The sequence below is a fragment of the Venturia canescens genome, chromosome 6 (assembly GCF_019457755.1).
Source record: "Venturia canescens isolate UGA chromosome 6, ASM1945775v1, whole genome shotgun sequence".
Taxonomy (NCBI): Eukaryota; Metazoa; Arthropoda; class Insecta; order Hymenoptera; family Ichneumonidae; genus Venturia; species Venturia canescens.
The window spans coordinates 9,051,909-9,077,896 of NC_057426.1; the positions used below are offsets into that span (position 1 = coordinate 9,051,909).

Genomic DNA, 25,988 nt, shown 5'->3' on the forward strand with positions numbered 1-25,988 from the left:
TTATTTATTTCGGAAAAATTGAAGTTCGTTTAGTAAAAAACACAGGCTAGATTGAAACAATGATTCCTTCAGTAAAATTTAAAAAAATCAATTTTGACACTCACGACCTAGAAGTGAAGCGCGAATATCAATTTTCCATGAAACTTTCCTGAGCTTCCAAATTTTTTATAAGATTCTTCCACCGAATCTATGCGAAAAAGTGTTACACGCTTTTTGATATGGACTTTTATTGTTCAGTCTTAGTGTTTGCTCTCACAGAGTTAACGGACGTCTCAAAAAACGGGAATAAAAATACAACAGTCACGTCGGGTGTCGATTCAATTTTTTTCGCAATAATTGTTAGGATCGATAACCTAAAAGTTTGAAAAAATCGCAATGAGAAGATCCAATCGGTATGAAAAAAATGGCACGTGGTTTTCTGAAGGATCAAAATATTTCGGTCGTGTCTGAATATTTCGAGGTGTAATTCCAAGTCCGTAACGCCATTTTTAGAGAAAAATGAGGACAATGAAAACTTTTGTAACGGAAGTTGTACGCTTACATCAACGAACTAATGACAAGGAATGGAGTTGTGAAATCTGACGGAGCGAAGATCCAATGCTGGAGCACTTCAAGCGTATTTCTCGTCTTTATTACATAAACGTCACTCGACTACCGTTGCAGTTGCAAGTCACTGAAGTACAGATTCTCGTCTATTTTTGAATAATGTTCTTTTTGATTAATTCGTCAATTTTTTTTAACGCTGTGTCCAAGCAACGTCGAAGTTTTATCGCTAGAAATCCAGCTGTGAACCAATTTCGCTGATTGATATTGACAAAAACTCGTAAATATAGTAACGGCAACCTGCGAAGCCGAGTAGTGAAGTAACCGTGTGGCTCGAGGATGTCATCCGCTTCGATAAATCTTGCACTGCCAACGTCAAAATAATGTATATTCCATGCAATAATTCGATCGATCAGAAGAAAGGGAAGTTTCGTCCAAGCCCAGAAATGAGGAAACGGGCCGAGCGTGCGATTTCGAAATCGATTTGTTTCGGGCTCAATCCCGACATATTTTTCTGTAGTTTTTCAACTTTATTCCGATTGAAATGTGAATGTTAATAAAATTTCGAACGTAATTTTTCCTCGATTCTAATTTTGACGGAAGCGATGATTCTAGCAGAAAATATTGGTCGAACACGTTTCAGACTCGATTATTTCAGGGAACATCGAAAATTTGCATAAAGACTCTCGGCTGAAAGTGCCGAGCGCGTACAGAGAGCAAAGCCCTCTTTTGCTCGTTCGATTTCGACGCATGCTCGAAGCCCATTTTTCGCGATAACGGGGGGAGGCTCAGGGTGAAAAGAGGGAGGGAGGGGAAGAGAAAGTGATAACCCAGTGAGGCGAATCAAGCGCGAGGAGACCAGGCTCAAACAGCCGCGCGCGGCCGATCATTACGAGCCCGGCAAAATTCCCCGGCCTCTCCCGCCCCCGTCGACTGTTTCTCAGTACAACGCGCGGGTTCGGATGCGTTGATACGGCGATCCGAGTGTCGAGTACAGAAACATCGCGAGTTTTATTTCGTTCTCTATCACTTTTTTGTATTTCCGTTCCAATTTAAGAAAATTCAATAATAATTTGTGTAGTTCAGACGAAGGAGGGGAGCATTGAGGTGCGCTGTTGTTTGTTTACCACTTGGTGTAAGGTGCTTTGTTCAGCGCCGTCGTTGGCGGTTTTCACAGTTTTTTTCTCCCCCCCAAATATTGAAGTCCGTGAATCGTTTCATCCGCGGGATGCAGGCTCTCAATTGTGATTCCCAATCGAACGACGCGATGTGCTTAACGACGTTACCGAAAAAATTGAGCTTCAACGTTTTTGTTCGAAATAGAACTGAACCATTCTCGTTCGCTGGGTAAACCGAGTCGTGACTTTCGGCTCGGTTATCGAGCTCGTCTCGGCCGCCGTTTACTTCGAGTGATTCTAACGTATTTCTCAGCAACCACCGTGCAAATACTCCTGACATAGATTCGAATCTCGACCCCCTTCGCGATCCACCTGTCACGTTGCGAGTTATTAAGCAAGCGAGCACTGCGTGCACGAGCTTCTTTCTCGTTGTTCAAATTTGGATCGAGACTCGCGTCAGATTTGTGTTGTGTCTCATTCTCGTTATTCACGGACGGACGTTTCGGTTTTTTTTTTTCAACTTTTTTCAAAGTGAGTGAAAAATACGCACGAATAAAGTGTTTTTTCAGGCTTCCGGATCGCGATAGCGCTTCGAGTCTGATTTTCTTGGAACGGTCGCTCCTTCGGCTTCCGCGAATCCGTAACGTTGGAGAATATTTTCCCAGAAAATGCCGCTCGGTAGAGTTCACAAAATCGGCATTCGTTCGAGCCCGAAATAAAAGCGAAGCGCATTTTTCTCAAATAACGAAAGACCAGATTCAATCTCGCATCGTTATTTGCTCGAAGATTTCAACTATTTTCAATGATTTTGCGGTAAAGAATTTATAGAAGCACAAGAATAGGGGTTCTCACCCTCTTCTCGGACTCGGGCAGGGAGAACGCATTGGTTGTTCTCGTGGAAAAAGTAGTCGAGAGAAGCGAATGAAATAAAGCATCGATTATTCGGAAGCATCTTGAGCGGCGTAACAAGATCGTTTTTTCTTGTATCCACTAAAAAATAAAATCCTTTTGTCCTTTTTTCGCTTGAATCCGTGCGATCCCATTTCCCCTCGACTCGTCAGTTTTCGTCGTTCGAGCAGCCGCCGGCGAGGAATTATTTCGCGAATCCCGAAAGAGGAACATCCACCCCGGTTCTCGAATCTCGTTCCGAACGAAGTCGCGGCCGCGAACGAAAACGCAACAGGTCGTAAGAATCGTGTTTTCCCCAAAAACTGAAAATCCCAAAATAATTTGCCAAAGCAAAGTTCTTAGAAAATCTTGTGTAAATTTTTGCAGTTTTAACCGCAAAATTTCGTGAATTTCCTCAAAATTTTCGCAACTCCTCAACATTTTTTATATTTCCCGCGAAATTTTGCGCGTCGTTTGAACTTTTTGCCAAACATCAAATTATTCCTCCGTGACGTTAACCGTGCTGAGAACACGTGCTCGCACCTCGGATTTATAAAGTGTCGAACGTAACGAGTGTCTCGTTAATAAATTCCAGAGCATCGTACCGTAGCGAGAGTATTATGACGCTCGGTGAGTCGAGTGACCCGGAGCGTTTGAGGTGAGAAGACGAGAAGGTGCGTTCGTCGAAGGGGGTGAGTATGGGGCGGACGAGAAAAGGGGTTATTAAAAGAGGCTGTCGAGAGAGGCGGGAGCGGAGGGTTTGTTAAAAACTGACTCGAATGGCAGTGCCGTGATTGGGTGGCTCGTCGATATCAAAGGCGGAATGACCGGGCGAATGACTTTGTCTTTCCACTCGCCGATAATGGAGGAGCACGAGAAGAGTCTCGTAGCGGGTAGTCTGGAGCAGAGGAAAGAGGCGTTCAAGGAGGACGAGGAGCTCATGAAAGAGACGACCAAGTTCGTCACCGAGGTCATCGAGACCGCGGCTTCCGAGGCGACCAAAAGAAAATTCGAGTCCGAGGTAAGCGACGAGATAAATCGACCGATTTACTTCCGACCCGCGAGGATCGATCTTTCGAGACTTTAAAGTAAAAAAGTAAAGAATCGGACCGCCGCCGAGAAAAAAATTTTCCCCTCAATCAATTTGTTGAATGAAAAAAGAAATTTCGTTCGCGCCTCAAAATTTGCTCAACGTCCCAATGGAATGTTCGAAAATCCCGAAATTTCAGTTCGCCCTCAATTTATGAAGCTGTCGAACGACTCATGATCGAGTGGACACTAAAAATGTTTGTTTTTTATTTGCAGGCTGGCGAGGCGAGCGAAGGTATACCAAAAGCAGTGACAATTGTTAGAGCGTATAGAAAAAAACGTGAAAGAAGCCCTGAATTGGATACAAACCTTAACATACACACGATATATATATATATTCCCTCGAGTCTCGCATGCGATGAGATAATCCGGTAGTTAGAGATAGACCGAGTGTGCTGAATGCGCCGGGAGTAATAAATGGAATGCGAGTAACTTGAAATTGGCATTTGGCAAAGGGTGGGAGAGATCGAGCCTCGAGTAAAGTAAATAAGAGCGAGAGCAGGGAGTTAAGCTTGGGAAGAGTTAAAAAAGGGGGCAGAAAGGTGATAAATAAAAATGTGATAAAAATAGCGAGTTCCCCGGGATTGTATAACAAGAGGAAAATGCATGTTGCGCAGGCAGTAGATTGAAGGGCGGGGATCCCGTCGGCCGCTGGAACAACCGAGCCCGTGGCTTCTGCAATCGGATACTGAACGCGCTGTGCCCGTGCTTCACGACCAATGGTAAATCGTAGAGAGATTTGTCGCCGTGTAGGTCTGTGTTGAGCGTAGAAATCGGCTCCCGCTGATCCTTGGCCGAGCTCGTTAGTCGCAGAAGAAGGAAACTGTGCGAATTTATGCTCTGCGGATCGCTGTGCCGTCTGTGTGCCTTTCGAATGAGCATTCTCCCAAAGTAGCGTTCTGTCACCTCCGTACACTCACCGACACGAGTCATTCTCTCACGATCATTCATTGCGACCTTCCGGCGCGCCCGGAGGCTCGAATCGTGGTGCTCGCGAGCCGGGAGCTGGCTAAGACTTCCCTGGACGCGACGAACGAGGAGGGGCCCCACGACCGGACGAATAACATTCGCAGCAAACTCATCGACCATCTTCAGACGCCAAAATATCTCATGTACACGTAATTCAACCGCGTAGAAGTCCTCGACCGCTCCCAAAGCGCACCGGGGCTCTGGGAGCCCCGAGACGATCCTTCGGAATTGGATTCTTGGTTCGATTTTTTCGACTTATAAATTTTGGGGCTCGGTCGTCGGTCCGAAGAGGCCAGCAGCCCGGAAAGCCTCGGCGCTCCTGGACCCGGTGAAGCTCGCGTGTCGATGGAGCAAAATGTGCGCTTTGGGGGTCGAAATTTTTATTTTTTACGTCGTTAGTTGAACGATTATTGTTTTTCGCTAAAATACACTGTCCAAGCGAGAATCACCCGGGCACATGGACCAATGTAAAGATCGAAGTCCCATCAGGACTCTCGTCTCACGTAGCTCGTTTTTCATTGCTTGTTTACTTTGCGTAGAGCGTTGACGAGGCTTGCTTGGAGCATGATTTTTGTACCTTTATTTAGACCGATAAGTACGTAAATAAGAAGCCGCTTTGCCCCTCGCACCTTTTCCAACAAACACCAACATTTATCCCGTTTAATAGACCGTTGCGGTTGCCAAAATGGATGAAAGTTGAACTGTACTTTGGTGAATTTGTTTGCGACAATCATTCAGCTACGTACACCTAGGTTAAGAGTACTTTTATATAATCCAATGTTATTGTTTTCTCATTTGTTGGATAGTAAAGCATGCTATTTTGTGAAGAAAGTAAGGTGGAAGTGGAAATGCGAATGGGGGAGTTTTCCAGTGGCGCGGGAACGAAGGCGAGAATAAAAAGTGCTGGAAAACTTATTCCGGGGCTTGCCAAGCTCGAAACTTATTCGCGATCGATTCGAATGGCGAGCGGAGCGTCTTCCGGATGCCAAAATTCTCAATTTCTTTTCGTCACCGTTCCCGGGCTTCGCGCAATCGCGCACGAGTGAGAGTTGTATAAAAATCATTGTTAAATAGTAGAATAAAGATCGAAGAATGAAGAAGGAATTTGTACGGATTGCACAGACGAATTTCGGCACCCCGATAACGCGAGTGTGACGCGCCACCGCATGTTGACGGACTCGAGCAATCGATAATTATCGACAAACGACTCGTACTATAACGCAACGACCGCTTACGCGACGTTGACCGAGAATTAATAAAAACGTGAGGAAAAACCGAATGAATGAAGAGTAAAGAAATTTTGTTCTTTCCATAGAATTGTTCGCCTGGACGCCGTACCGATATCGCTTCACGAGACCTTAACCGCTTTCCGATACCGGAAGTTCCGCCGTCGTAACGGAACTGCGATCTAACGAACAGTGATGACGATATCCAATGACGAAGTCCCTCGGTCCCTCGTTCCTCCACTTGCTGCGGGAGGTTTGTGCAGTTTGACAAGCGAATGGAATAGGAGCGCGGAGGCGACTCTTCGCGAGGGCACCGATGTGGCAGAGTTGCGAGCCTTCTTCTCCCACGTCTTTCAATACTTCGCTCAAATCACCGCAAATCAATTGCTCCCGGGCAAAGGAAGTGAGGAAACTTTCCGCTCGAACGATGAAAATGGTCGCGACCGGGAAAGCTCGCCAGAATTGAGCGCCGGCCCTCAGTTTTCCTTCGCATCGTTCATTCTTTTTCCCTCAAATCCAAGAGCCCGGAGCGTCGACGCACGATTTTCCGCTCAAACTCAAACGGCGTCTCACAAAAGTAGAAATTATTGTATAGCCACTAACTTCGACTGTCCGCAACGGACAGCTTGTGCGTATAAACGAGACTAAAAGCAAGGAGAAAAGGGACAAAGTCACTGAGGAAGTTCGTTCGCATTCAACGTTAGCCCGATGGCCCAATAATTGTATAGCGACTAAGCATAGTAGCGTTGCAGGCTCTCAAATTCGTGCGATTGGGACGCCCTGCTTTTAGAGATACTTCGATTGAACCCTCCGCGACGAAGGCGAAAGTTCTTTGTACTCCTATGCCGTCCTGAATCCTCAGTATTGTTAATTCACTTACTCTTAACCCCGTGATCATCCTGGTCGTTCATTCGTTTTCTCCGCTTCGAAAGAACTCGAGTTCTGACCATCCCAAAAATCGTTTTTTCCTACTGCTCTGTCTCTACAGATCCGCTTCGATGTTTCATGACTCTTTCAACAGTCACATTTTCTGTGGAAATGCCTCAGGACGACTGCCAGTCGCTGGAAGCTCCTTCCATCACTCGTAACTGCTTTTGAGTAAAATTTACTCTGAAATTTAGTTGAACGACGATACGACGAGCGTATCGATTTGCTCGAAGGCTTTGAGGCTGCTCGGGGGTAGAATCGAGTCGAAAATTTAGTTAAACAACTTTCGTACGAATGTATTGATTTGCTCGAAAGTTGTGAGGCTGTCTGAGGGTTTAAATCGAGTCTAGAATTCAATTGAAAGACTTTTCGTACGAGTGTACTGATTTGCTTGAAAGTTGCGAAGCTCTTTTTGAGCAAATAGTCTTCAGAGTGTCTCTATTTTGTTACACACGAAAGAACCACTAGGAACATCGTTGTTTTATCAAAGTTATGATTTTCGTGGTTATATTCGGAGTGACACTTTCTCGTTGGAACACTAAAATTTCACTTTTTCATTGGAGAATACAAAAGTATATTGGAATGAGACTAATTTTTGGAGCAGCAATATTTCGGAGGCTGCATCGTGATGGGAGAAGATATTTGAGATCAGAAGAGCAGTGAGATCAAATGATTTTGGAGTACAGACGATCTTGGAAGCGAGTTTTCGTGGGGTGGAGAAAGGAGGAGTGGAACAGCTGGATCGTCCATTAATCTGAATGTCACTCGTTCGTTGCGTTACTAATTTTGCATGCAGAACGATCAGAAAGTTTGGAAAAATGATTCGAAGCTCCAAGGAGAAGTTGTGAGGAATTTTTCAAAAATGTTTGTATCGTGTTAAAGTTTGAGTTTGTCAAGAAAATTCGAAGGGGTTTTCAATAGAAAGGCTCGACTTAACAAAAAAGTATTAATTCTGACGAATGTGATGGGATTCAGAAAAATGTTGACCGAAGTAGCCAGCCATTGGGGTGGCTCCACACCGCTGTATCTCGTGACCAATAATTCTTCGAACTCTCGAATTTTTCAGTGACTAATCTCGATGAAAATATTTCGAGCAGAGCGATTCTAAGCTTTCTGTGCGTTGCGTAGCTTCACAATTGCTTTAGCCCCTTGAGAGCAATCTCTGATGCTTCTAAAAAACGTTAAGAGGCTTCGACGAATCCGCTGAGAAAGGGGATTTGCTATATTATCATGAAAAAGCCTTCGAACAAACTGTCCTATAAAAAGACCTCACATATCTATGGCGAAAGTACGAAAACAGGATCAGAGTAAATGTAAATAAAAAAAAGCCCTTCGACTCACCAAAACAAGGTAGAAATTTTAACGTCAAACTCTTCTTGAGACTGGAGCGACCAAAAAATTTGATTTTCGAAATAAAATTTTGTTCTCGTTTCGTTCGAAGCTGCAAAATCGGATTGGAATAAAATGTTCCAAGTTGTTTGATCCTAAGAGTGTTAAACACTTGAGTGTGAAGTACGTAAAAAGATGAATATTTATAAATGAGTAAAGAAGCTATACGTGTATATAAGGATTAGGATAATTTGAGAAAAGAGAAAAAACTGAAAGAGATTATATTTATTTTTATTCTCTTCCCAAACTTATAGTTTTTTATTTAATTATCAAATCATATAAGAGCTCGTTCGTAAAAGGAACAATAAGAATTGAGAATATGGGGACAAAAAGCTGCGACGAAAGGGCGATTCGAGTGCAGCAAATGGGAACAAAAATATCGTATTAAATTGACAATCAATCATGTAAGTGGGAGTGAGCCTCGGGCTATCAATTCGTAGCACAATCCAACAAACTCGCTAGAGAATTTGAGATCGACAGAACGATCCTCGATCCGAGCTATTTAAATTGTAAAAACGAAGAAAAAATAATTGGGAAACAGGAAAGCGCCATCTTCACCGCGTTCAGAAGCGACTCAACAGCGCACTCACTACAGTCACTACGGCGATGACACTTTAGTATTTGTATGACACTTAATATTGTTATGATTATCAATATTTTCATCTTTATTGTGTGCCATCACCACTACCACTGCTACTACTATGATTGTCAAAAAAATAGTGATCGTCTTCGGTGTTTGATATTTATGAACGGTTAAGATATTATAATCGGTGTGTTAAATAAATTTGAAAGAAATATTGAAGATTGAAATGCCTGCTTGGTCGTTACTTCCTTTCGTACAAGTTTTAGTCCACTCGTTAGATCGATTGATTCTCGAAGCTCCGATGAAAATGGTGAGAAGGAAGAAGGAGCGAAGATTTGTGAAAAGTTTGATACTCTCGTGGAGAGCACGCTTGTAGTTGGTGCTCTCGAGAAACGTCAGTGATTAAAGTCCCTCGTATCGGAGGCTTCGAAGCGGTTCGAGTGAATCTCCCTGTGTCAGGTGGAGGCTCGCGAGAAATATTGATTTGGGAATTTCGAGGACGAGGACGTCGTCTCGCCTCGATTCTGAGAGCCCCCAATCCCACGAGGGTATCTTGGCAACGCGTTGGAGGTTGTTATAGTTACTCGTGTCGTCCGGGGCTCGTGTTTGCTGAGACTCGCCGCCCGTTCAACCTTCACGGTGATAAGAGTCGATGCGTTCACGTGCTCGCCAGACGTGTAATTTAGCTGTCAAATAAACGTCAACGCAAGTCAGTCAAACGCGCGCCTCGGTATCGAGAGACTTTTGGCACAATTCGCTCGAGATTTACGTCTCGCATTCCTCAGCGCTGAAACCTTCGCGATGAACGAATCCGCGAAACGATATTCGGAGAGCGGCGAACGACACTCCCGCAGATCTAAAGAGCTTGGGAAATCTCGTGGAAAATCCGAGAAACGAAAAGCTGCGGGTGACGAACTCACTCGCGATGATAAAACTGTTAAAAAATATCGAAATTGCAAAGTCTGCGAGGAACAACGAATCGTTTGTCCGTTTGAGAGAAACGACAGCTCCGAATTGGCGCGAACCATGCTCTGGGACTCGAGCAGCTTCGGGAGGTAAGAATCCCGGCTTTTCTCGTCAACGATCCTCCCATTTTTTACAGTCGTTTCTTTTATTTTAAGCTTTTCGATAAACCGCGCTCTAGAGAAACTAAGCTTTTTTCAACCTTCGGTAAAAATTGGCTCGAAAACATAAATTCATTGCATTTTCTCATGAGCGCTGATTTCACGATCGAATTCCATTGTTCGGTAGATCGAGAAAGCCATTGCCGACGAAATCCCGTCGAGAAAAGGAGTCCTTCTTCGAGTTGAATTCGTACATCGTTACGAAGCAAAAGCGGGAGGAGTTTCGTCAGCATCTCGTGAGAATGCTGATGACCAAGGACGGCGAGGACGAAGCGGTCTTCGAGGACGCTGTCGATCTCCTGCGGAAGGCGAAAAACGATAATGACGTTTTGAAATATTATTATTACTTAATGCACGGCATCGACGATATCCACGTCGCGCCGATGTGCAAAGAAATGTTGAACAGAATACTGAGCCTGGTACCCGCAAACTGGAGAATCAAGTTCAAGCCGAAACTCAATCAGGTCATCAGCGACGCCCGGCAAGATTACGCCTCGAGCATCAAAAAGTCGATCGTCGACTTCGTACTCCAGGACCCGTTGAAAGTCGACGATCCCAGCGATCCCGAAGCTTCCATTTCCAAAGAGAACTTTGAAATCAAACATTTCCCACCAGAATATACAGTCAAGTACAGAAGAATCAAAGTCCAATTGAAGAAAAATCTTATTTTGTATCATCCTTGCATTCGTAAAACTTTGGATCTTTGGCATCGGGAATTCAGGTAGAAAAATCGTCGCACTCTCCTCCATTTTATTCACCAATGTCCTGAAATAAAGTTATTTTCTCTGTGAATACAGTTCGATCAGACAAATCGATCAAAAAGAGTTGGAACTACACGCTCGGTCCTGCGATCTCTCTGGCTTCGAGACCAAAGTCATGGAAATCATTGAAAAAACTCGAGCTATCCTCTGCCATAATTGGCTGCCCAAAGTTCTCCATATTTTTGAAACGGTACGATTGTGAGAAATTTTTTTTAAGAAAAAACAGTGTTGAACCTTGACACATGACGTTTGCACTTTGGCAGGGCAGAAAAAAGGGAATTTTGCCAGGTCTCGAGGACGAATCGCAGATGCAGCGGTTCTGGAACTGCCTCGCGATCATCATGGAAAGCCAGTTGCGGAGTTTGTGTTTAGTTTCTATGGAAGATTACAGAAATTATCTCCTCGATATGGACGTAAGTTCAAACTTGAAAAATCGTGTAAATAAAATCAATGAAATCGACCGAAATTTATGTAATTCGTTCCAATCCATGCAACCGAATGGAATCTAATGAAACTCATATTTTCTTGACATTCCGTTGTTTATCATTCGTAAAATTTTTTAGATTTTTCCATAAAAGTAAGAAAGTGGAATTCTTTCAAAATTTTCATAAACAAAATTTCTAAAAGGGCGATATAAAGAAAATGAATTTAGAACAAAATGAAAATTATAAAAAAAAAGAGAAATTTTGAAAGAATTCCAATTGTTTTCTTCTGCAATTGCTTCTCAAAAAATATGATTGCCCCGGTTTGCTCCATTTCGAAAATTGTTCGACAGTCTCGAAAGCGAAGTTTCGAGTTGAACGTCGTAATCAGGAGCAAAGCAATCGCGTTCGATCCATCCTTCAAGGTGTTTGCGGAGACGCTCACATCTCTGCTGAGCACGCTCCACCGTGCAGTTTCCGGATTCACTAGGATCGAGACGAATCTGTACGAGAGAGAAGAATCGGAGCAAGCGGTGCTGAAGGTACGAAAAGCATCGCGTCGAGATGGGAGCCCGGAGGCTTTCGCTGATTTAAACTTTCGACGAATAACTTTGTTTGTCAGCCGGTGATATCGGGAGAGATGATCAAGGTGTACAAGTACGACATCGCGGAGTTCATTCAAGAGCAAAGAATCGGTCCGGAGTTGCAGCTCCAGGAGTTCGACGAACTGATGAGCCTCGTCAACGACGTCGAGAACGAACGCGTCGCGTCGTTCCTGGACGCCGATCCACCTCACACTTTCGAAAGTTACGCAGAACTCATCGAGAAATACGACGCTCTGAAAAAAAATATTCCGGTTAATTACGACCGAACTTTCTTCAGCGGACTCTTCGACGTCCACAGAAAAGACCTCATGGACGGTATCGCCTCTGTCGCCGGTTACCTGAGGGACGAACTCGTCGAAAGGATGATCCTCGACTACCAGAACAAATCGAAAAAGTAAACGTATGCCTCTCACGATTTCGCTTCACAATTGTTTAATGGAATTTTTTCTGTACTATAACTTTCCTTCGGCATTTGAATTCCCAATCGTTCATCAATTTTCCAACGTCTCTTCAAAGCCTGAGGCGGATTCGGGCCTCAGAATCTAACTCAGTTTCCTGTTCCACGATTTTTCTCATCAAGGATCGGAGAAGAGTATCAGAACATGGCAGACAGGGCTCTCAGCGTTCCGTCCAATACTGCAGAGCTGATGGAGCTGACAGCGTTCGTCGAGGAAGCTGAAACAAAAATGGTGCTCGATCTGGAAGATCGGCTCAAGGAGATCATCGAATACATTCAATTCTTGTCGGATTACACGACGCTCTCGCCGGTTGAGCTCAAGACGAATAATTTCGCGTTTCAGTGGTGAGATTGATGAACCGAGATCGAAAGTTCTGAATATTTCTGATCGTTGTGGAGATAAGAGCTCAATAATCGCGATTTTGATTCGTCGAGGTACCATCGAATGGCGCCGATTTTCGAGGAGCATCGTAAAATCGTGGCGAGAAAGACTGAGGAATACCGGGAAGCCCTGGTCGTGAGAATCGAAAAGTTTCAGCGAGATCTCGTCGTCTGGGAAAAACACGGTGACGAAATGCAGTATTGGGGCAATATCGAGGAAATATATCGGTACCAGAAGAAGGCTGCGAGCCTGGAAAAACGGTTGGTCAATGCCATTGAGACTGTGGAGAAATTCAACGAGGAAGAAGAGCTGTTCGGAATGGAAATGTCGGAATATCCGTTGAGAAAAAAGGTTGAAAGACTGCTGGCAACTCTTCACACTCTTTCGTACGAACATGAGGCAGTTCAATTGATTTTCAGATCGCAGACAAACTAGCACCGTACAAAAAGTTGTACGACGCAGCCTGCGAGTTCCTGACCCAACACGACACCTGGATGGGCTCTTTGATCGGCACCTACGACCCGGAAACCATCGACATTGACTCCGGAACGGCCTACCGCACGGTCATGAAACTTGAGAAAAGTTTTCAGGATCAGACTGTTAGAAAACTCGCCGAAAATGTGAGAATTCAGATTGAAGAGTTCAGAGAGCACATGCCGTTGATAATGACCCTCGGAAATCCTGGAATGAAAGCTCGACACTGGAACCAAGTTTCAGAAATCGTTGGATTTCCTATAAAGGTCGATGACCAAATGACCATGGCCAAGGTAATTCCGGAACCGAACACCCGAACTTCCTTTTCTAATTCCCCACTATAAGTCCTCGTTTTATCATTGAAGATAATAGACTTCGGCTTGGACGAGTACGTCGCGAAATTCGAAGGGATTTCCGAAGCTGCGACCAAAGAGAGCAATCTGGAGAAGGCTCTCCTGAAGATGCACGCCGATTGGACCGACATAGAATTCACTGTTAATCCTTATCGAGATACGGGGACTTACGTCATCGCGAGCGTTGACGAAATTCAATTGCAGCTCGACGATCATCTCACGAAAGCTCAAACTATGAAGAATTCCCTGTACATCAAACCTTTCGAAAAGGAAACTCTGTTAGTTCCTCACTCATTTGTACGAAGCTCATTTTTTCGAAAAGTATTCCACTTTCATGGGGGTTTTGTCTCGAATTCTCCATCAAATGGGACTTAACCATGCACCATTCTCTTCGTTACGAAAACGCCAAGATAATGATATACAATTGAACGTAATTATCTCGAAGGAGGGCCACTCTGTGTTGGAGAGAAAATTCACCTCATTTTCGAGCTCGTTGTAAGAAGCTTGACGTTTTCGATTCGTTTCGAAACGTCCCAGAACTGGCATTTCGAGGCCTCGAGTCGCTCAGGCTCGTTCAACGACTGTGTTTATCGATTTTCAGAGAATGGGAAGGCAAGTTACACTTGCTCCAGGAGATAATGGACCATTGGCTCAAAGTCCAAGCGACCTGGATGTACTTGGAACCGATATTTTCGTCACCGGATATTCAGCAGCAGATGCCGGAAGAAGGAAGGCGTTTCAGTGCTGTCGACAAAGTTTGTTCTCCATTAATTTACGATAATTACAAGCAAATGCATGAGAGTCAAAAATTGAAAAAATATAATTAAAAATCGCTTACCGACCGTCGTCCGAAGGATGATTGAGTTTCAGTGAAACGTTCATTGTTCAACTAGATTTGGCGAGACATAATGAACTCCGTGATTCAAGATCCTCGAGTGATGTCAGTAGTGGAAATCGACAAGATGTTGGATCGTTTGAAAAAATGCACGGGTCTCCTGGACCTCATACAAAAAGGCCTGCACGACTATCTCGAGAAGAAGAGACTGTTTTTCCCTCGATTTTTCTTCCTTTCGAACGACGAGTTGCTGGAAATATTATCGGAGACGAAAGACCCGACGAGAGTTCAGCCACATTTGAAAAAATGTTTCGAGGGCATCGCGAAGCTCGAGTTCACCGAAGGCATGGACATCACGACGATGATGTCGTCCGAGGGTGAGAGCATCGTCCTCGAAGATATAATCGATACGACGGCGGCGAGAGGTCAGGTAGAAAAATGGCTGATCGAATTGGAAGCTGACATGAAAAAAAGCGTTCGTGCTCAGGTCAGAAATTTTATTATTTTCCAAATGTCGAGTGGAGCGAAAAACTGTCAATTTTGATGATAATCAATTCTTATTGAGATTCGATGATGTTTCAAGGTCATTAGAGCAAAAGATGCGTATTTGTTGAAAGCGAGAAGTCAGTGGGTTTTGGACTGGCCTGGTCAGACCATCTTGTGCATAAGCCAACTCTACTGGACCGCTGATATTACGAACGCGTTCAGCAGTGCTCCAGATGGTCTCAAGGAGTACATCGACTTATGCAACGAGGAACTCAATCAGATTATAAAATTGGTACGAGGAACTCTGTCGACACAAAATCGGACGACTTTAGGTAATTTTTTCATAAATTCGATCAAATTCGAACGACAAAGAAAATTCAACCGAATAGTAAACGATGAGACAGGAATTGATTGCTCATTAAAATGAATAAATTTACGTTCCAATAATCGTAAATTCGATTGGAAAAAACTGTTTGAATTTACAGAAGCGTTGGTGACCCTCGACGTCCATGGTAGAGATGTTTTGATGGGTCTTTGGGAGGAAAACGTGACTCGAGACACAGACTTCAAGTGGCTTTGTCAGTTGCGTTACTACTGGATGGTTGGAGAAAAATTTTCAATAAAAAATTCTATTTCCCCGATCGTTGATTAAGCACGAGCTTCCAATCGTAAAAATCATTGTTATCAGGATGATAATCTGGTCACCATGATGATAAACTCCTCTCTCCGTTACGGATATGAATATCTGGGCAACACTTCGCGTCTCGTCATAACGCCGCTGACTGATCGTTGCTACAGAACTCTTTTTGGTGCGTTAGCCCTTCATTTGGGCGGAGCACCGGAAGGACCAGCAGGAACGGGCAAAACGGAAACCACCAAAGATCTTGCCAAAGCTGTCGCCAAACAATGCGTCGTATTCAATTGCTCCGACGGCTTGGATTATATCGCCTTGGGAAAATTCTTCAAGGTCATTCAATCCTAGCAATAATCAACTTCAGAATTTGTGATTAATTGACATAGTTGAATAATATTCGCTCATTCAAATCTTCTCAAATAAATGAGGGAATGCATGAATCAATGGAGGGATGGAGGCATGAATGAGTGGACGAATGATTAAGTGAGTGAGTGAATGAATTCTTTATGAGGGAACGAGATCGACAAACGGTGGGTGAATTATTTAATTTGAAATTAAAGGGTCTGGCTTCTTCGGGTGCTTGGTCTTGTTTCGACGAGTTCAATCGCATAGATCTCGAAGTATTGTCGGTCGTTGCACAGCAAATACTCACAATTCAACGTGCCATAAATTCCGGAAAACAGACTCTCGTTTTCGAAGGTACAGAGCTCGTTTTGGATCCAACTTGCGCGGTATTCATCACCATGAATCCCGGGTATGCAGGACGTTCGGAGTTACCGGACAACCTCAAAGCTCTCTTTCGGCCTGTCGCCATGATGGTGAGCCTCGCCAAACGGTCGTTTTAACACTTTCACATCGATCGATCAATTCGTCACGTTCTGATGATTCGAAGCGGAAAAACATGTTTTCTGTCTCCATCCAATGAAATCTAAACAGAAATAATACATTTTTACAGGTACCAGACTACGGACTTATTGCAGAAAACACTTTATATTCTTATGGATTTTACACGGCTCGACCACTCTCCGTTAAAATAGTGATGGCGTATCGACTGTGTTCGGAACAGCTGTCGAGTCAGAGTCATTACGATTATGGTATGAGAGCCGTCAAATCTGTTCTGATAGCAGCAGGAAACTTGAAGCTCAAGTATCCAACGGAGAACGAGGATATTTTGATTTTGAGGAGCATCAAAGACGTCAATTTGCCCAAATTCTTGAGCCACGATCTGCCATTGTTTCATGCAAGTTTTCGTTCCAACATATAAAGGAACCAATATCACCTCGATCACCAGTTACCGACCGATCACAAAAAAGCTCGTGCAGCAGGACGATGCCAAAAAAGAACTGCCAGAGCTTCCTTGTGATCGGTCGAATCGTCGAAAAAATTCGCTTTTGACATTTGCACGTTTCTTTCTCTCGCGTCACGATCACGAGACGCCGACTGGCGCGTACTCTTATGAAATTTTCATTAAAAATGTTAAAAAATCATTCGTTCTCGGAGGCTTTGAAACCATGATACGTTCCTCCACAGGGTATAGCTTCGGATCTTTTTCCAAACGTCGTTCTTCCAGAGCCCGATTATACAGATCTCAACAAATCGGTTCACCAAGCATGTTCGGAGGCGAACATGCAATGCGTGCCATCATTCCTCGAGAAAATTCAACAAATCTATGAAATGATGATCGTCAGACACGGTTTCATGATAGTCGGTTTTCCATTCGGTGGAAAAACGTCAGCGTATCGAATGCTGGCAGCAGCTCTCGAGTTGTGCGAGGAAAATGTTGGTCGCCAGAAACTTTATTCTGATTTTACTTCGCTTCAGCATCGAAAGCGTTGAAAAAACCGGCGAAAATTTCCTTCCAGAATTTGATGAACGAGCACAAGGTCGAAATAACAGTGATCAATCCGAAATCCATCACAATCGGCCAATTGTACGGTCAGTTCGATCCGGCCTCGCACGAATGGAGCGATGGTGTCCTCGCTGTAAGTTATCGAGCTTTTGCCACCTCCACCAACGAAAGCCGCAAGTGGCTCGTATTCGATGGCCCGATCGACGCAGTGTGGATCGAAAATATGAACACCGTTCTCGACGACAACAAAAAACTTTGTCTCATGAGCGGAGAAATCATTCAACTCGCCAAAACGACCAATTTGATCTTCGAGCCTATGGACCTCGAAGCCGCGTCGCCTGCCACCGTCTCTCGGTGCGGTGAGTCGAGTTTCCTCCTTTGAAAAAATCCCTGGTAAACCCTGGAATGAAAAATAGTGAAAATTCGAAACTTTCCAGCGACTCGAACGTACGAAAGATTGTTTGAGGTTTCAGTGCCGATTTTTACTTCAAAATAATTCTACTAAAACGTTTAAAAATTTAACGAATGAATCTTCGGCCTCCGCGATTTGTGACTCGCAGGAATGATTTACATGGAACCAAACGCACTGGGGTGGGATCCGCTGTTAAAATCGTGGCTGGAAAAGACTCCAGCGATACTCGGCGATTTCATCAAATCTTTTCTCTACGAGTCCCTTTTCCTGAGATTTTGCAAGCCTCTTTTCCATCTCCTGCGACGTGGAGGGGTGAGGGAAATGTGTCCAATGCCGGACTCGAATCACTTGACGTCGGTGACGTACCTCATGGATTGTTTCATCAACGAATACCGCGAATTGAAAGCCGGCACAAGCGTCAACGAAATTGATCTCCGAGCCCAAATCGAGGTTCACTTTCGTCCTTCCCGTCTTGTTTTCTGCTTCCTTCTTCCACGAGGCGAAGCTAACGAATACTGTGATTTTCAGGGCTCATTCTTCTTCTCCTGCATTTGGGGCATGGGCGGAACCCTCGAAGCACCAGACAGAGAAAAGTTCAGCATCCTGTTCCGGGGGCTCCTCGAGAAAGAATTTCCAGCACGGTTGATCGAGTTGTACGAGCTTCCGGAGCCGGTGAACCCGCCGGCGAAACCGTACATCTTCGTCATGCCCAAGGACGGTCTCGTGTTCGACTACAAATTCATCAAAGAAGTAAATTATCTTAACGACATAGAAACAACTCAAAAATATTCGCTTCAATAGCCAAGATAAATTAAACTAAAGAAGGACCGTTTCTCAGGGAAAAGGAAAGTGGAAATTGTGGTCCGACGAGTTGATAAATGCTCCGCCAATCCCCCGCGACATACCGGTCAACCAGATAATCGTTCCGACAGTCGAGACCATCAGATACAGCACGCTCTTCCAGCTGTTGGTTCAGAACCAAAAGCCAGTTTTATTCGTGGGCCCCACGGGAACCGGGAAGTCGGTTTACATAATAGATTTTCTGCTGAAGAAGAACAACACCGCGATCTACAAGCCGCTGTTCATCAACTTCTCGGCTCAAACGACTGCCCACCAAACGCAGGAAATAATAATGAGCAAGCTGGACAAAAGGAGGAAAGGAGTGTTCGGGCCACCGATTGGAAAGCGCTGGGTCGTCTTCGTCGACGACGTATCGATGCCCCTGAAAGAAACTTACGGCGCCCAACCGCCTGTTGAACTCCTCAGACAACTTCTCGATCACTGGCAGTGGTACGACCACAAGGAAGTCGTTCCCATCAAACTCATCGAGATCCAGCTGATGTGCGCTATGGGGCCGCCTCTCAGCGGTGGGAAAGACGTTACGCAGCGATTTAAGCGACACTTTTTCACTCTGACGATCGCAGAGTTCGAGGACAAAGTTATGATTACGATTTTCAGCAAAATCGTCCTCTGGCATCTCGACACCAGGTGCGTCATTCTCAGGCTCGTTTCTCCGAGTTTTTGACCAACCGAAGTCCCGGAATCGCCATATTTTCACGAATGCGAGCTCGGGGGGCTTCCATGATCATTTTTTTCATGTTTTTTTCCACGCTTTTCCAGAGGATTCAGCAAAGAATTTGACCCCTGCATCGACCAGGTTGTGCTCGCGACCCTCGACGTTTACAAATCGAGTCTCCGGAATCTTCTGCCCACGCCCGAAAAGTCCCACTATCTTTTCAACCTCCGCGATTTTTCTCGCGTTATTCAGGTGGGTCCAGTTGCATGATGTTCTTCGGAGGTCTTCTCATCGAGTCTTTTTCAGGGGGTCTTGCTCTCCGTACCGGAATCGATGCCGACTCTTGCCAGCATGAAGAGGCTTTGGGTCCACGAAATTCTTCGAGTTTTCAGCGATCGCCTGGCCGACGAGGCTGACGTCAACTGGCTGGTACTGCAACTGCATAAAACTGTTAAAGAACACATGGAAACTGACTTCGATGCTCTGTTCGAGGACCTCGCCGATCCGGGTAGTCCAGGCGTAAGAAAAATTTCTTTGCGTACTCACCGAGATAATAAATTGCACGTTTTTCTCGGCTAGACATTTCCGAAACGTTTGATTCAATCGCGAAACTCATTTCGAGGTTGGCTCATCCGTTTCAGGACTTTGTCGAACCCTCGAAAGTTGGTATCCCGATCGGACGAAGCGATAGTCAATCAATGAGATTCTAATTCCACAGATTGGCGATACCCAGTTAAGAAAACTGGTTTATTGCGACTTCGCCGATCCCAAAGCCGACGTTCGTCTGTATCAAGAGATCGCGGACCTCGAAGCACTGCGGATAATCGTAGAAGGCTACCTCGTGGAGTACAATTCGATGACGAAGAAGCCGATGAATCTCGTCTTGTTCAGATTCGCTCTGGAGCACTTGTCGAAAATATCGAGAATAATAAAGCAGCCGAGAAGCCACGCGCTTCTCGTCGGTGTCGGTGGCTCAGGAAGACAATCATTGACGAGATTAGCGTCCCACATTTGCGAATACGATCTTTTCCAGGTTGAAATAACGAAACACTACGAAATGCACGAATGGCGGGAGGACGTTAAATCCATTCTGAAAAGAACAACCGCTACGGATTTACACTCGACTTTTCTATTCGCTGATACTCAGCTGAAGGAAGAAAGTTTCCTCGAAGACATCAGCAATATTTTAAACTCTGGAGAGGTAAAAAAGGAACATTTTTACTATCGTAATCGATAAATTTCTAGAAAATTATTCGACGAGACTCAATCCAAGTAATTCATTCGTTTCCAAGTTTATATTGAGTGCTTTAAGAATGTGGGAAGGGCCTGGGTCGTTCAGACCCACGAATCCCATTTCAAATGGGAATTTGTAAGCGAATTCGAAGTAACGAGGAAACTCTGTCACCAGGTGCCGAATATATTCAACGCGGAGGAAAAAGCCGAAATATGTGAAAAAATGAGGCAAATCGACAGGCAACGTGAGCGTACGATGCAGACGGACGGGAGCCCGGTCGCGCTGTTCAATCTTTTTGTGCAAATAGCCAGGGATCAGTTGCACATCGTATTGGCGATGTCGCCGATAGGCCAGAGCTTCCGGAACCGCGTACGAAAATTTCCGGCGCTGGTTAACTGCTGCACCATTGATTGGTTGCAATTATGGCCGGAGGACGCTTTGCTCGCGGTGGCAACGAAGTTTCTCGGTGAAATTGAGCTTTCGGATCACGAGCGTAAAGCTGGCATAGAAATGTGCCAATTTTTTCACATTTCCACTCAGGATTTGAGCGTTGAGTTTCTCACGAGGCTTGGCAGATACAATTACGTCACACCAACGTCCTACCTCGAAATGATCAACACTTTCAAAGATTTGCTTCAGCGAAAACGGAGGTAAATGAAGAGCTTTAGAAAGGGGACGATTTTCGGCCTTTTCTTCCAAGATTTTCACAGTTTCCTTCACTCTTTGCCTTCGACAGTGAAATTCTACTGGCCAAGGCAAGATACGAAGGCGGTTTGGATCGATTGGACAGCACGCAGCAGCAAGTAACCGAGATGCAAGAAACTCTGAGACAATTACAGCCCATGCTGGTCACGGCAGCTCAAGACGTGCAGCGTATCATGACAACCGTAGAAAAGGAGAGCATCGAAGTCGGCGAAGTCGAGAAAGTCGTCAAAGTCGACGAGGAAGCTGCAATGGTACGTCAAATTAATAACTTTTCATTAAAAACCACTTTTTTGTAAGAAAAATTTGCATAATTATGAAAAGTTTCAAACCTTAAGTATTTGCCGGATGTGACTGTATCATAGATCCTTCCCTTCGTCACACGGAAGCTTGAATCTCCAGTTAAATGTACATCCCAATCAAAGTCGATTGAATGAAAGCGTTGATTTACAAAGGTTTCGCTGATTGCAGGAAGTCGCAGCAGCTGCTGCTGAAATAAAAGCCGAATGTGATGCAAATCTTGCTGAAGCAATGCCCATTCTGAATCGTGCTCAAGCTGCCCTCGATACTTTGACGCAAGCGGACATATCGGTCGTAAAATCCATGAAAAATCCACCAGCTAATGTCAAACTAGTCATGGAGGCTGTTTGTATCCTGAAAGTTTGTATTCTTGCATCACGAGATCGTAAAAAATCTGGTTTTGGGATAATTTAATGAATTTCACGTAATGTCGAATCGTTTGTTCTCCGAAAGGACGTGAAACCAGAAAAAATTCAAACGCCTGACGGCAAGACGGTGGAAGACTATTGGAAAGCTTCCATGAAAGTGCTCAGCGACGTAAAGTTTATGGACTCGTTGCTCTACTTCGACAAAGACAACATACCCGAGCGTATAATGGAAAAAATTCGTAAAGATTATCTGACGAATCCAAACTTCGATCCGGACAAGATAAAAACCTCGTCAACCGCCTGCCAAGGCCTCTGCAAGTGGATTTACGCCATTTCGGAATACGACAAAGTCGCCAAAGTCATTGCACCCAAGAAAAAGGCACTCGCCGAAGCCCAAGCGACTTACAACGAGGCGATGATAAAGCTCGAAGCGAAACGAGCACAATTGGCAGAAGTCCAGGTAAGGACCGAGAAGTTTATAAAACCATTCTAAACCTCCTCGGCGTTAAATCCAAAATTATCGTCACAAGGAACAAAGAAATGAAGATTTTTCATTCAACAGGCCAGATTGGCTGCTCTGGAAGCAGATTTAGCTGCCAAGAAAGCCGAGTATCAAGCGATGATTGACAAAGTCACGGAATGCGAACAGAAGTTGAAACGAGCCGAAGAATTGATCGGTGGTCTTGGGGGCGAATATACACGATGGTCAGAAAATGCCAAAGAGTTGGGATTGAGGTATCTGCCACCAAATGACACTTCAATGCACATTCATAACTCCATTGCACTTTGATCTCAGAACTGAAAGTTTCACCAAAGATCAGCTGTCGTTGAGACTTGAGAAAATGACTATGCAGTGTGATAAGATGATGAGAAAAATATCAAAAATTTGTTTGTAAAGAACATCAGTGATCATTTTGACAGAGCAGAAATGCTAAAACATTCCTCACGACGTCAAAAGCATCGTCGAATCAACGAAAGTTTTGTTGAATCAAGAAAAATGATAATTTTGATCGCAGGTACGATCGGTTGACCGGAGACGTGATATTGGCTTCAGGAATAGTCGCGTATCTCGGTGTATTCACAACGCCATTTCGTGTGAAACAAATTGAAAGTTGGGTCTCATTGTGCACGAGTTTAGAAGTTGTTTGTACGCAAGACTTCCAGCTCCGTGACGTCCTAGGGGACGCTGTGCTGATCAGATCTTGGATCATTTCGGGTCTGCCGAGCGATTCGTTCTCAATCGACAACGGGATAATTGTGCAGTAAATAATCATCGAATTTTCTCCGTTTCCGACTCTTTTTCTCAGAGTTTAAACAAATATTTTCCGCGCAGATACGCAAGGAGGTGGCCTCTCATGATCGACCCTCAAACCCAGGCGAATCGCTGGGTCAAAAACATGGAAAAGCTCAACAACCTCGGGATAATTCGGCTCTCGCAGCAAGACTATTCCAGGATTTTAGAGAACGCTATTCAGTTTGGACAACCGGTGCTCCTGGAAAATATTGGCGAAGAAATAGACGCTGTACTCGAGCCAATTCTGTTGAGACAAACCTTCAAACAGGGAGGGTCTTTGTGCCTGAAACTCGGGGACACGGTGGTCGAATACAACCCGGACTTCAGGTACGTCATTCCACTTTGTTCCCTTCACCAAAACCTTTGGCTACGATTGAGTAGACTTCATTGGAAACGAGTTTCCAAATCACTGACTTATCCAGTCTGAATTGTTTATTCAACAAAATCTTTGTTGGATCAACGAATCTTGTCGAACAAAATGGGTGTCGTTTTACTCCTTTTCAACCGGAAACTCTTGCTGTTGATTGTCGACAGATTCTACATCACGACGAAGCTGAGAAATCCTCATTACATGCCAGAAATCGCGGTGAAAGTGACATTGCTGAATTTTATGATAACGCCCAGTGGCCTGGAGGACCAGCTGCTTGGTATAGTCGTTGCGAAAGAGCGTCCGGATCTGGAATCAGAAAAAAATTCCCTCATTATCCAGGGGGCAGCGAATAAAAAGTTTGTGCGAAGCATTTGGATCATCAGTCAACAGTTTGAGGTCTGCAGATCTTTTCATAGCTGGATCTTTGTCACAGGCTCTTGAAGGAAACCGAAGGGAAGATTTTGGAAGTGCTCTCAGTCGCAGAAGGGAATATACTCGAGGACGAAGAGGCTATAAGCGTTCTCACGTCGTCGAAAGTACTCAGCAATGACATCCAAGTGAAACAAGCTGCAGCTGAAGTGACAGAAAAATCAATCGACACAGCACGACTCCAGTATACCTCGATCGCTGTTCACTCGACAGTCTTGTTTTTCACGATAGGCATGTTTACTCGAAACTCTATTGTCCCCTGGTTACTAACATCGGGTCTCTTTGACCCAGGCCAGAAAGTCAAAACTCGAATGCACTCTTTTGCCAAGTTTCTCGACCAGGCTTCAGAGGATTCTGAAGCTTGACGATCGAACGTGGAAAATCTCAAATCCTTCTAGAATCACAAGACCTGGAAATGGCCTGGGTCTCAGAGACCCACGATGATAGCGGGGGCTAAAAAGTCGCTGCATAACCGAGCGTTTGAAATAAAAACTTACGCAAGTTGCATCACTTTCAACGCGTTCTCCAGCCGTCCTAGCCAACATAGATCCGATGTACCAGTACTCTTTGGCCTGGTTCGTCAATCTGTTCAAACTAGCGATAGACAAAACGGTGCAGATGGAAAATTTCGATGTCCGTCTCGACGAAATGACGAAAAATTTCACGTACTCGCTCTACGTCAACATATGCAGATCGATTTTTGAGAAGGACAAGCTCCTGTTTTCGATGTTGCTCGCGATCAATTTGCTCGACCAAAAAGGAGCGCTGGTTTCATCTCACTGGATGTTTCTGTTGACTGGAGGCGTGGGACTGGACAATCCGTTTCCAAATCCGACTGCATGGCTTCCGGTTAAGCTCTGGGACGAGCTTTGTCGTTTGAACGCGATAGCAGGATTCGAAGTGAGTTTCCGCCGACTGGATCCTGAGAATAAAGTAACCAATTGCCGTCACAATTTTTGCAGAATATTCGGGAATCCTTTACGAAAAACCTAAAAGATTGGAAAGCATTTTTCGATGCGAAAGAACCGCAGTCAATGTCTCTACCAGAACCGTTCGACAAGCTTACGAAATTCCAGAGATTGATGGTCCTCCGATGCATTCGGCCCGACAAGGTCATTCCAGCTGTTCAAAGCTTTGTCGAATGTAAGTGCCCTCATATTGTTACGACGTTTCTATATCCTTCAAACAATGTTATATGTGCGTTTTGACGTCGCCCAGCTGAACTCGGGTCGCAGTACGTGGACCCTCCACCCTTCGATCTCAACGCTTCCTACGCTGATTCGAACAACTGTATTCCGTTGATATTCATCCTGACCCCGGGGGCAGACCCGACCCAAGTTCTTCTCAACTTCGCTGATGAACAAGGCTTCGGTGCCAATCGGTTGTTCTCGCTGTCTCTTGGCCAAGGTACCGTCCAGTTTTTGTTCAATGGCATCGTAACTTTGACTTGTTTCTTCATCAAGATCAACGAAAAAACTTGGTGAATTTTGGAGTGTAATATCGGTCAATGATGGTCGGACCCAAAGCTCGCTGAGACGAAACCATTTGCCCATTTTCTTTCCACCTTTTTCCTGTTTATTTCCAATTATTTTCAGGGCAAGGCCCAATAGCGGTGAAGCTGATAAACGAGGGTGTGAAATACGGAAATTGGGTGGTTTTACAAAACTGCCATTTAGCCAAAAGCTGGATGGGAACGTTGGAGAAGATATGCGAAGGTCTTATGCCGGATACGAATCATCCTGATTTCCGTCTCTGGCTCACGAGCTATCCGGCGGACCATTTTCCAGTGAGCGTTCTCCAGAACGGCATAAAGATGACGAACGAGCCGCCGAAAGGACTGCGGGCCAATATCCTCAGGTCGTATCTGAGCGATCCGATAAGTGATTCCGAGTTCTTCGAGTCTTGCAAGCAGACCAACACCTTCAAGAAGCTTCTTTATTGTTTGTGCTTCTTCCATGCGATCGTTCAGGAAAGAAGGAAATTTGGTCCCATCGGTTGGAACACGCCGTACGAGTTCAACGAGACGGATCTCCGCATCAGCGTCCTACAATTGCAAATTTTGTTGGATCAATACGACGACGTACAGTTTGAAGCTCTGAAATATCTGACTGGCGAATGCAACTACGGGGGCAGAGTCACCGACGCTTGGGATCGCAGGACCCTCAATACGATCCTTGCCAAGTACTACTGCGAGTAAGTTCCTTGGATTCTACGATTCAATTTTTTGAAAGCAAACTCTGGCAAAGGAT

The 25,988-nt window shown here is 44.7% G+C and overlaps 2 protein-coding genes and 2 long non-coding RNA genes across 9 annotated transcripts in view; 2 read left to right on the forward strand and 2 right to left on the reverse strand.

Moving 5' to 3' along the window:
* On the forward strand, positions 1–8,959 carry LOC122412456 (uncharacterized). 6 transcript variants are annotated; one of them, XM_043421969.1, is made up of 6 exons: positions 1–678; positions 3,145–3,241; positions 3,336–3,570; positions 3,855–3,873; positions 4,256–4,360; positions 5,923–8,959. In XM_043421969.1, the coding sequence occupies exons 3-6, from the start codon at positions 3,373–3,375 to the stop codon at positions 5,967–5,969; spliced, it is 369 nt and encodes a 122-aa protein (XP_043277904.1). In that variant the 5' UTR covers positions 1–678; positions 3,145–3,241; positions 3,336–3,372; the 3' UTR covers positions 5,970–8,959. The 6 variants fall into 6 exon arrangements, with proteins under 6 accessions (XP_043277904.1, XP_043277905.1, XP_043277900.1 ...); XM_043421970.1 differs by having other exon boundaries at positions 1–616; XM_043421965.1 differs by lacking the exon at positions 1–678 and adding an exon at positions 1,394–1,683.
* LOC122412458 (uncharacterized) lies at positions 8,950–20,435 on the reverse strand. Its single transcript, XR_006261348.1, has 10 exons — positions 19,589–20,435; positions 18,764–19,480; positions 17,893–18,257; positions 16,275–17,514; positions 15,918–16,193; positions 11,983–12,319; positions 11,485–11,877; positions 10,852–10,992; positions 10,280–10,621; positions 8,950–10,155 (listed from the first exon to the last, which is right to left on the reverse strand). It is a non-coding gene; the product is annotated as an uncharacterized lncRNA (long non-coding RNA).
* Positions 10,034–25,988, forward strand: part of LOC122412457 (dynein axonemal heavy chain 7-like) — a 19,090-nt gene continuing 3,135 nt past the window's right edge. Inside the window, exons 1-37 of the mRNA XM_043421971.1 lie at positions 10,034–10,577; positions 10,654–10,807; positions 10,881–11,030; positions 11,393–11,581; positions 11,662–12,038; positions 12,225–12,446; positions 12,537–12,834; positions 12,903–13,250; positions 13,323–13,588; positions 13,912–14,065; positions 14,204–14,632; positions 14,729–14,963; positions 15,117–15,232; positions 15,320–15,598; positions 15,826–16,083; positions 16,221–16,505; positions 16,796–17,044; positions 17,128–17,473; positions 17,675–17,976; positions 18,055–18,276; positions 18,365–19,014; positions 19,147–19,294; positions 19,349–19,540; positions 19,734–20,243; positions 20,451–20,926; positions 21,013–21,232; positions 21,450–21,638; positions 21,732–22,106; positions 22,209–22,381; positions 22,663–22,908; positions 22,980–23,267; positions 23,475–23,666; positions 23,744–23,970; positions 24,269–24,639; positions 24,702–24,882; positions 24,958–25,146; positions 25,335–25,932. Of these exons, the coding sequence (XP_043277906.1) occupies positions 10,099–10,577; positions 10,654–10,807; positions 10,881–11,030; positions 11,393–11,581; positions 11,662–12,038; positions 12,225–12,446; positions 12,537–12,834; positions 12,903–13,250; positions 13,323–13,588; positions 13,912–14,065; positions 14,204–14,632; positions 14,729–14,963; positions 15,117–15,232; positions 15,320–15,598; positions 15,826–16,083; positions 16,221–16,505; positions 16,796–17,044; positions 17,128–17,473; positions 17,675–17,976; positions 18,055–18,276; positions 18,365–19,014; positions 19,147–19,294; positions 19,349–19,540; positions 19,734–20,243; positions 20,451–20,926; positions 21,013–21,232; positions 21,450–21,638; positions 21,732–22,106; positions 22,209–22,381; positions 22,663–22,908; positions 22,980–23,267; positions 23,475–23,666; positions 23,744–23,970; positions 24,269–24,639; positions 24,702–24,882; positions 24,958–25,146; positions 25,335–25,932 (10,583 nt within the window). The 5' untranslated portion in view covers positions 10,034–10,098. The remainder of the gene's footprint in view (positions 10,578–10,653; positions 10,808–10,880; positions 11,031–11,392; positions 11,582–11,661; positions 12,039–12,224; positions 12,447–12,536; positions 12,835–12,902; positions 13,251–13,322; positions 13,589–13,911; positions 14,066–14,203; positions 14,633–14,728; positions 14,964–15,116; positions 15,233–15,319; positions 15,599–15,825; positions 16,084–16,220; positions 16,506–16,795; positions 17,045–17,127; positions 17,474–17,674; positions 17,977–18,054; positions 18,277–18,364; positions 19,015–19,146; positions 19,295–19,348; positions 19,541–19,733; positions 20,244–20,450; positions 20,927–21,012; positions 21,233–21,449; positions 21,639–21,731; positions 22,107–22,208; positions 22,382–22,662; positions 22,909–22,979; positions 23,268–23,474; positions 23,667–23,743; positions 23,971–24,268; positions 24,640–24,701; positions 24,883–24,957; positions 25,147–25,334; positions 25,933–25,988) is intronic.
* Positions 23,397–25,988, reverse strand: part of LOC122412459 (uncharacterized) — a 4,278-nt gene continuing 1,686 nt past the window's right edge. Inside the window, exons 5-7 of the long non-coding RNA XR_006261349.1 lie at positions 24,806–25,783; positions 24,237–24,661; positions 23,397–23,616 (exon numbers count right to left, since the gene is read on the reverse strand). This is a non-coding gene — a long non-coding RNA (uncharacterized lncRNA). The remainder of the gene's footprint in view (positions 23,617–24,236; positions 24,662–24,805; positions 25,784–25,988) is intronic.